At 37.4% G+C, this 10,301-nt stretch overlaps 2 protein-coding genes across 2 annotated transcripts; one reads left to right on the forward strand and one right to left on the reverse strand.

Annotated features, from left to right (window-relative positions):
• Positions 1-770: 770 nt before the first annotated feature.
• On the forward strand, positions 771-7,544 carry LOC125191959 (probable cadmium/zinc-transporting ATPase HMA1, chloroplastic). Its single transcript, XM_048089401.1, has 12 exons — positions 771-1,436; positions 1,512-1,847; positions 2,655-2,801; positions 3,424-3,619; positions 3,750-3,862; positions 4,507-4,745; positions 5,127-5,232; positions 5,621-5,785; positions 6,161-6,377; positions 6,556-6,743; positions 6,836-6,922; positions 7,269-7,544. Exons 1-12 carry the CDS (start codon positions 870-872, stop codon positions 7,437-7,439), a joined length of 2,532 nt encoding a protein of 843 aa, XP_047945358.1. The 5' UTR covers positions 771-869; the 3' UTR covers positions 7,440-7,544.
• Positions 7,545-8,427: 883 nt separating this feature from the next.
• Positions 8,428-9,506, reverse strand: LOC125191960 (transcription factor MYB73-like). The gene has a single exon (XM_048089402.1). It carries the CDS (start codon positions 9,459-9,461, stop codon positions 8,649-8,651), a length of 813 nt encoding a protein of 270 aa, XP_047945359.1. The 5' UTR covers positions 9,462-9,506; the 3' UTR covers positions 8,428-8,648.
• Positions 9,507-10,301: the final 795 nt, after the last annotated feature.

Below are 10,301 nucleotides of genomic sequence, written 5' to 3' on the forward strand. Positions count from 1 at the left end.
TTTTGTTAGAGCAACCGCAGTGGTGCTCTTGGCGCCTTGCCGTCGGTGCGGCGAGTACCGTGTTTTTGCCAACGGCACGGTCATGCTCGATAGCAAGAGCACCGTCGTGCCGAAGAGCACATTGACGTGGCGCCATCCTATTCGTCAACAGAAATTCCGTTGGAGTTTCTATTTTTTTAAAATCAAAAATAATTCCAAAAAAAATATATTTTTTTGGATTCCCAAAAATATAGCCGTTTTATTACCTTTTTTTTCAATTTTTTTGATTTTTTTTAAAAAAATTAATCTTAAAATTATCTATAAATACACACACATTCATAGTCCATTTTTCACATCAAATTATTTCTCACTCATATTTTTTGAATTGCTCTGACCTACATCTTCCGCTCTTACTCAAACACTCTCTAAATTAAAAAATGGATCCGAAAGAGATAATTGCAGTAGCGGAGCGCGAAAGTAGTGGTTTTTTTAATTTTATGAGTTTAATTATGTAATTTTTAATTTTTAGAATTTAATTCTGTAATTTTTTTAGTAATTTGTAATAGTAGTTAAAGTATTTTTAATGTATTTTAATATTATAAAAATATTTTTAGTAATTAAAATATTTAAATTAAATAATAGAATAATGGGATTCTTGTGCATTGGAAGAGAATAGAGTAAAAATGAATAAAAAAAATCCAGATCCACGTCCACTTGGAAGCTGTTATGTTGAAATTAATCTACAAGCAGAGTAATAAAAAATTTGGTGGTCATAACTCATAAATAATGAGGACATGGTGTGTGCTACAATGACCACATCCCACACTCGGACATAGACTGCACCAGCTTCTTCTTCTTCTTCTTCAACCTCTTTCCCTCTCTTCTCTTCTATGGAAGCTCTTTCATTCCCCGCTAAATCACGCTTCCTCTCATCAACCTCCCCTCAATTCACTAAATACAAGCTCAAATTCAACCATAATTTTTCCTTTCCCCTAAAACCAAAACCAAAACCAAAACCTAAACCAAACCCCCCAATTACTCTCCGCAACATCTCCTATTTCTCCTTCACCAAATGCTCCGCTCACTCTCACTCTCACTCTCACTCTCACTCCCACTCCCACTCCCACTCCCACAGCCGCAATCACAGCCATGAAGATGATCGTGACCACAATCACCGCGATTCTCACAACCACAATCACAATCACAATCACAATCATCACTGTCACGGTCACGGTAATTGCGATTCTACTCTGACCAAACCTCAGCAAACATTCCTCCACTACGCGGAGGCTGTCAAGTGGATCGATCTAGCTAACTTCCTCAGGGAACATTTGGAGCTCTGCTGCTTCGCAACGGCGCTTTTCCTAGCCGCCGGCGCGTGCCCTCACATGCTACCTAAGCCCGCCGCCGTGACTCTTCAGCACGCCTTCACTGCCGTCGCCTTCCCTCTCGTTGGGGTAATTGTTCGCCATTTCAGTGCTATACAGTTTAATTGATTGGAGTTTCTGATTCGTGTTTGCCATCGTCTACAGGTATCCGCGTCGTTGGATGCGGCTCTGGACATCGTGGGAGGGAAAATCAATATTCACGTGCTCATGGCTTTGGCCGCATTTGCTTCGGTTTTTATGGGGAATGCGTTGGAGGGTGGATTGCTTTTAGCTATGTTCAATTTGGCTCATATTGCGGAGGATTACTTTACTAGAAGGTCTATGATTGATGTCAAGGAATTGAAAGAGAATCATCCCGATTTCGCGCTTGAGCTCGATGTGGAGAACGGGAACAGTCCATCTTTTTCTGATTTGAAGTACCACAAAGTTCCTGTTAATGATTTGGAAGTTGGATCATACATATTGGTCAAAGCTGGTGAGGTCTGTGTTTTATCATTTTTTTAGCTTATTTGGACTTAACTGCATTTAATGAGCCTCATTTCAGATCCTTGTTTGTAGCACTCTTCTGTACTTGAATTGACCTAATGACCACGTGTTAGTTGTTGCTTTAGTAATAAAATTTGGAGTAGGAATAAGATAATTTGACCTAGTAATCTGATAGATTGCATTTCTATGTAGTTTGGATTAATAAGGGAACCAAGTATGGTTCACATATCATGTAGCATTAACACCTTAGCATGCCTCCAAACTATGCCCGGAAAACAAAATAGTATACCCGGTCTCCTTTTGTTTACCACCTTCCAGGTAACTATGGATTAGGAAACTCATCTTTAGGCTCTCAGGATATTCATATCTTCACCGGTGACTTTTTTGCAAATCTAAACATCATTCTTCACCATACTCGCTCGGAAAACAAAATAGTATAGCCTGTCTCCTTTTGTTTACCACCTTCCAGCTAACTATCTTTAGGCTCTCAAGATATTCATATCTTCTCTGGTGACTTTTTTGCCAAATCTCCATCAACATGTTCTTTGAACATCAATTGTGTAAAGTAGTGGCCTGTTAAAATTGCAATCACTTATTTCTGAACTTTGTGTTACTAATTTGGAGGGGATATCTTCATAATGTGCAGTCCGTGAATCTTAGTTTTGCTAAATTATGGTTTTAAAGACATGTTTGTGAGAAAGATCACTAAGGATTGTTATTTTATGGTTTGGACCATTCAGCTGTTTTTGTTTGTATGAATTCATCCAGAACTATCATAATGTTAATCTAAACTATGTGCAGTCAGTTCCAGTGGACTGTGAAGTTTTCCAAGGTAGTTCAACTATTACGGTAGAGCACTTGACCGGGGAAGTCAAACCTGTAGAGAGAAAAGTTGGGGACAGCATTCCTGGTGGGGCACGGAACCTTGATGGTATGATGATTGTTAAGGTATGCTTGCACATGCACCTCTTATTTTCCTTTTCTTTTTTATATCCAAACCATACCAGAGTATACTGTATACTTTCGTACTGATTGTAAGAAGTGGATATATATTTTAAAATCCTTTTATGACTTCTTTTCTCATGTATTTATTGTTTCCTTGTTTTGATGTTACTGCAGAGTGTTTTTTGTGTACTTTGATGGTTTAGGAGCTCGTATAGAAGTTTGGTTTGAATCTCATATCGCCTGACGTTTTTCATTTTAGCAAAAAACCATTCACTGGTATATAATATGTTTTTTTCCATCTCTTTACTCTTATCATGAGATTTTTTTTATAGAAGTTGAGATGTTGTTTCAGCTGCATTATGGTGGTGATATAATCATTAAGTGATGTCAAAAGATGTCAGTGCATTGCTACTGATTAAGGATTTATGCTTTGTCTTTCAAATTCTATTTTTCATCTCCTTCTGTACATACATAATAATAACAGGATTTCTTAATACGTAATTTGTTAAGACAAAATATATGTCTTGCCTTGTGACCTTGAATGCCATTTCTACTGTTGTCAAGTTTTTACTGTTCCAGACATATTGAACTCAAACTTCCATCACTCAGCTAAAGTCTAATTTAGGTGAAAAAGTCATGGAAAGAGTCAACACTGAATAGAATAGTACAATTGACTGAAGAAGCTCAGCAGAGTAAGCCAAAGCTTCAAAGGTGGCTTGATAAGTTTGGCGAACAGTATAGCCGAGCAGTTATAATTTTATCTGCGGCTATTGCATTGATTGGCCCAATCCTATTTAAGTGGCCATTTTTCAGTACAGCAGGTATAATTTTATCTGCTGCCAATCATTGAAGGCAAATTTTCCCTTTGTCAAAAAATCTCTATAAATATATATAGGTATATATTTTTACTTTTCCTGCAGACTTTATTGATCTATTTAGTTATCTATCTAGTATGCAGAGGATCAGTTTACCGTGCATTGGGGCTCATGGTAGCTGCATCACCCTGTGCATTGGCTGTAGCACCATTAGTCTATGCAACTGCAATTAGTGCTTGTGCAAGAAAGGTATTGTTTCTTAAAGTTTCAGAATAAGCTGTCAATATGTAGTTCATCTGAATTAAATTTCCATTCTAGCATTTTCTTGTATTATACTTACATAGCAAAAAATAAACATGTAGTTATATAATGAGATGGTCTAATCAATACACACTACTTTCACCACCACCATTCAAATTATTTCAAACCTTGGCTACTCTTCTAATAAGCAATTTGATTGGTTTATCTAAATGTGTATGTTTAAACAACTTCATATGTACTGTAGTATGGAAGAATGTAATGCTCCCCCTCCTTCAGGTTCTCAAGGTTAAAATTGACATCATTAAGAGTTTTTCATAATAATGGAAATAACAGAGTTTCTGTACATCTTTATTCTGCTAAAAACAGTAGCAGCTAGGAAATAGTGGATCGGGTATTTTGCATTTGGTGGAAATGCAATTAAGTAAACTGCTATAGAAGCTTCTGTTAATTTGTTTGTTAATATCACAAAGGGAAACAGTTACTTCAAACTGTGAATATGAGTGCAGACTTCTTCATAATTTAGTAAAGAACTAAGATTCGACAATGTTATGCAGCTTAAGGATATTCTACTGCATAATCTATTAATGAGTGTGGGTAGTAGCTTGTTCTAAACAGAAAACAATTTTTAACAGGGAATCTTATTGAAAGGTGGTCATGTTCTGGATGCACTATCGTCATGCCGAAATATTGCATTTGATAAAACTGGTACTTTGACTACTGGTGAATTCATGTGCAAAGCGATAGAACCAATACATGGACATGTTAGCAACAACAAGAAACAAAATTATATGTGTTGTGTACCCAGCTGTGAGAAAGAAGCTCTAGCAGTCGCTGCTGCAATGGAGAAGGGAACTACTCATCCTATTGGAAGGTTACTTAAAATTAATGTTATTTTTCTTAACTTGGCATGGCATGTACCCTTTTATTTCTATATTTTGCTTACAAACTCTATGTGGTAGTGTACTATCTATGTGCACATTTGGTGGTTAGACCTGATTTAACTTACTTACATTTCTATCAAAGGAACAAAAATGCACCTAACTTGATTAAATCTGGTCTTTTCTAAACAACATGGTATTAATATCTCTATAGAATCAGTGAGATGTAATTTGACTATTATTAAGATCAAATGAGGACAAATAGAACCTGTCGAAAACCTAATGAATCATAAATTTGTGAATTATGTCGGTGTTGGTACTTAAACATGCAGACTTTTAGATTGATTCATAGTCTTGATTCTTTTATGGTGCAGAGCTGTTGTGGATCATAGCATTGGGAAGGATCTCCCTCCAGTGTCTGTAGAAAGATTTGAGAATTTACCAGGAAGAGGTCTTTTTGCAACAATTTCTAGTGCTGAGGTACTGAATACAAGTGTACTAGACAACTTGAGATGCTAACTCAACTACTCTACTTATTTTAATCCAATCGGCATTACGCATGAATGATTATGGTGATACAGTAATACACTGTTATTATTTTTTTATATAGCCCCCTCATTCATTTTATTTAGTTATAGTATACTTATTTCAATATTACCTTCTTTATTGGCTGCTACTGCTAGTTTCCTGATAGTCAATAAGAAGAATGTCTTCACTAGTAACATAACATAACGATGCTAATTTGATTGAGCTAGTTGGTGCCTTTTGAACTAAGACTGAATCAATGGAGTTCCCTAGTTCAGGGCTTTTCCTTACTCCAAACATTACTTTGCTATTCCTGATTCTACATTTGTTTTGCTTGTTATAGCCAGGGTTTGAAGGTGGTAAACCATTGAAAGCTTCAATAGGCTCTGTTGAGTACATTACTTCTCTGTTTACATCAGATGCTGAATCAAGAAAAGTTAAGGAGGCAGTTAACACTTCTTCTTATGGAGGTGACTTTGTTCGTGCTGCTCTTTCGGTGAATAACAAGGTTGTGAATCTTCATCAGTTTTGTAAATCTACTGGACTCAAGTAACTAAAAGCAGTTCTAAATTCCAACCTATGTGTCCTTTTTTTTTTTTTCGAAGTGTTATTGTAGGATATGCTCGGTAAATACATTAGATATTGATTATGCACTCTTCTATATAGCATCTTGCTTTGCATATGGTAATAGCATATTGAGAGATTATCTTGAAAATGAGTATGTGAATATGTAAATATTTTACACTAAGGCTAAAATGTATGTCTATTATGGGAAATATTTGATCCTGGGCCTTCCCAGTTGTACCATAAATGTTATCTTGTATGATACTAAAAAATGTCAATATCAATAGATAGTATCTTTACACTTTTATGCCTTGTGCAGGTGACCCTATTTCATTTTGAAGATAAACCTCGAGCTGATTCTCTTGATGTCATAAACACATTGCAAAATGAAGGAAATCTCCGTGTTATGATGTTAACTGGTGACCATGAGCTGAGTGCACGGAGGGTGGCAGATGCTGTGGGCATTAAAGAATTTCACTGTAGCCTGAAGCCGGAGGACAAGCTCTATCATGTGACAAAAATTCCTAGAGATACGGGTATTTACTATCAGCACTCTTACCAGAAACCAGTATGGGTACTTAACTATTGTTTGTGTGCTGGAGGGTTTAATCTCGGAGGATCTGCTCTAACCTCATCATAAAATGACTAGTATTGCTGTGAGTCCATCTAGAGAGGTGATCAATCCTTACTGGATATTGAAAAATTATTTTGCAGGTGGGGGCCTTATTATGGTAGGTGATGGTATTAATGACGCACCGGCCTTGGCAGCTGCCACTGTGGGCATTGTCCTAGCAGAGCGTGCAAGTGCAACTGCAATAGCTGTTGCCGATGTGCTTTTGCTACAAGATAATATTTCTGGGGTTCCATTCACCGTAGCTAAATCCAGACAAACTACTTCTTTGGTATTCCTTCATTTTTTCAATTCTTTACAGTGTATCTTTTTCTGTGTATCATACTTTTCTTATACTAATGTCCATGCTTTACGTACATGCAGGTTAAACAGAATGTTGCCCTTGCGTTGTCTAGCATCTTTTTGGCTTCTCTTACATCAGTTCTAGGTTTTATACCACTTTGGCTAACAGTAAGTTTCTAATTAATTTAGTTTTCCAGCTATTTCCTCATTTCCAATTTTGGATGCATTGAAGTACTTTCGTTAGGAATATCTTCTCTGGTAGTCTTCAAAGTGATTTTGAAATGCCAAGGCTGACGATCTTGGAAATATTCAATTTTCGGCCCTTCAATCTTGCAAGCACACTACCTTTCATCAAAAACCTTTAGAGTAGAGTTGAAGAATTCAACGGTTAAGAATCATGGCAGATGGACATGGGGATTTGAATGATGAATACGTTATATGTGGAAACTGTGATCCAATTTCCTAATAGGAGACTGTCATGAAATTGAGTTTGTGATAATATTGATATTTGCAGGTCCTCCTCCATGAAGGTGGGACTCTTCTGGTGTGCCTCAATTCCATCCGAGCCCTGAATGCCCCAACGTGGTCGTGGAAGCATGATCTTCTCCAACTTATTCATAAATTTAAATCGCTCCTTCTACGCTTCAACTTTGATCATGGAACCATCCAGCCAAAACTCTTGTAGATGCACCATTGGTTTGTTTCATTGTTATTTTAATCTCAACCGGTTTTAGGGTTCGATTAAATTGGTTTTCTCAAGCTGTCAATATATTATAGGCTTGAACTTTAAGCAAGGTACTCCCTCCGTTTCTTCATAGTTGAGGCGGAACTTTTCGGCACGGAGTTTCAGAAATGAATTTTGGATGTGTTAAATAAATAGATAAAAAAGTAAGAGAGAGGAAAAGGTAGAGAGAATAAAGTATAAAGTGAATAAAGTAGAGAGAATAAAGTAAGAAAGAGGAAAAAGTTACCATATAAGGAAACGACTCAACTATGAAGAAACTTTTCGAAATAGTAAAATGACTCAACTATGAAAATCGGAGGGAGTACAAATAATTTAAGTTGTTAACATGGTAGATCTGGTAGCCCAACGCAACATAAAGCCATAAGTTTAGATGTGTTTCCCCAACGATCTTTTGCTTCATTTAATCTTTTCTGGTTGAAGCTTTTCTGTGTTTTAGGTCAACTTAAACACAAGACGTTACTCACTTACAATCAAACTATTAACGCGCCTTTGAAAGGAATGGTTTAAATAAATAAAACTCCATGTGAATAACAATTAAGATCGTTGTGATATCTCATTCCTAAAAGGCTTCTTTTGTTTTGTTTCCAAAATGCTATGAATCGCAGTGATTCGAAAATAACATGCATTCTGGTCTCAAAGATTAAATATTAAAAGAGACATTCCTCACTTACATAGGAGTATTTTAATTTGATGGCACAGTGCATTTACTATAGTCGTATTTTTTTTATGATTGATTATTCTGTTGAAGTGAAAACAGTGTCCCCACTCCCCCCTGCTGCCTGCACTAAATAAGAAAATGGGGAATAATCCCAAAAGCATTTTCACTGTGGCAAAGACAAATCCCAAGTATCTCTCTACTTTAATATTTCTGGATGTCACATAAACATAAATAATAAAATTATCCAGTTAATTCAAAAGTAAGAAAGAGTGAATAGGACAAACTTATTTACTTAATTTCCCTTTTTTTTTCTTTTTTCAAGCTGTAATTTTCTGTTTTTAGATGACACTCCAACTGTACAATAACCAAAAATTATTTAATATTTTGGCCATTTTTTCCGAAATCTAAAATTCCGAAAACGGAGAACGTTTCCTGCTTCTTCTCTCTCCGATTCCCCCATCGCTAAAAAACAAACACATAAACCAATCAAATCAATCAACTCTGCTGATTCCGATCGCCGCCGCCGCATTCCTAAATCCCTCATTCACATTCACACACATCTGCTGAAACTGAAACTGCTTCTGCTGCTGGTGATGAAGAAAAAGCCGATTATGCTGCTTCTCCCTCTGCTCCTCCAATCCAACCATGTAATTCCTCACCTCCGCCCTAATCATCTCCTGCATCACCCCCATCAGTTCCGCGGTGAACGCCACCGAATTGGCCTCAGTCGGCGCCAATTGGATAGAATTAGGGCTAATTTTGGGGGAATTAGAAGGTGAGTCGGTGCTGGGCTCAATTCCGGGGAGTGAGAGAGTAAGACCAGTAGGCGGATCGGGGAAGAAGCTGGTGTGAGTAGAAATAGAATCGGAGGCGGAGGGGCTGGGCGGGGGGAAATAGGTAGGCGCGGAGCCGGCGCTGGCGGATCTCTTAAAAGGAGGAGCGTCGTCGGAGGTGAAGGAGGAGGACTTGCGCTTGAGGGTGGAATTCCAGTGGTTTTTGATAGCGTTGTCGGTGCGGCCGGAGAGGAGGCGGGCGATGGTGGCCCACTTGTTGCCGAAGCGGGCGTGGGCGCGGATGATGGTGTCGTCCTCGTCGGGGGTGAAGGCGCGGTGCTCGACCTGAGGGGAGAGCTGGTTGCACCAGCGGAGGCGGCAGCTCTTGCCGGAGCGGCCGGGGATGGATTTGCTGATCAAGGACCAGTTTCGGGGGCCGTGCTTCTGGACGAGGCGCTGGAGGAGGTCGTCCTCGTCGGGGCTCCATGGACCCTTGATCCGATCCATGTCCATTTTGTTGAGGTTAGCCATTTTGATTTTTGTTGTTGTATGTATTGTATAGAGTTGGGGTTTTGGTTTATATACATATATATATATATATATATATATGGATGGTGAAGAAGAGCGTTTAAGTAAAGAAGCGGTTGAAATTGGAATGGGATACAGCTGGATAACGGACACGCGTCACATCCCACACTTCCACATACGCATTTTCATATACACTCCCCCTCTCCCTCTCCTTTTCTTTTCCACATTGTTTTCTATTTTCAATTTAATTTCATCTGCATAATTTCATCTCCTTTTCTTTGAAACTCTTAATAATAACCTTGTCATTTTGAGAACATCCAAACAATAATTATGAGATGTAGAGTTTGGACTCAAAAATAGTAGCAAAATCTATCAGATATTTGCGTCTGTTAATTGGGATGGTTTTAATCACTCTCTTTTAAAAATTAGCACCTGAATTTCATAAGCTGGACTTGTTTACGTGTATAAAAGACGGTCTATCAATTGAAAAAATAATAGTGCTCACTAAAATTTGTCTTAAATTTATGTAAGACTAAGTTACATTTATTTTATTATTTACTACCCTCTACGTCCCACGAGGAAGATGACCCTTCTTTGAACGACGTGTAATTTTATACAATTTTATTTTGTGTATTAAGTGGAGAAAATAAAGTAAGAGAAATGATTATAAAGTAGAAATAATGATGATAACAGTTTAGTAATAGGTTATCTTTATTAGGACAAATAAAAAAGGAAAGTGAGTCTTCTTTAACGTGATTAAGAGAGTACTATTATTTTATTTTTTTTAATTTCTCATGTATTTACTTAATTCATGTTTTATCAATTTTATACTATTACTTATTC

This window comes from Salvia hispanica, chromosome 6 (genome assembly GCF_023119035.1).
Source record: "Salvia hispanica cultivar TCC Black 2014 chromosome 6, UniMelb_Shisp_WGS_1.0, whole genome shotgun sequence".
Classification (NCBI taxonomy): Eukaryota; Viridiplantae; Streptophyta; class Magnoliopsida; order Lamiales; family Lamiaceae; genus Salvia; species Salvia hispanica.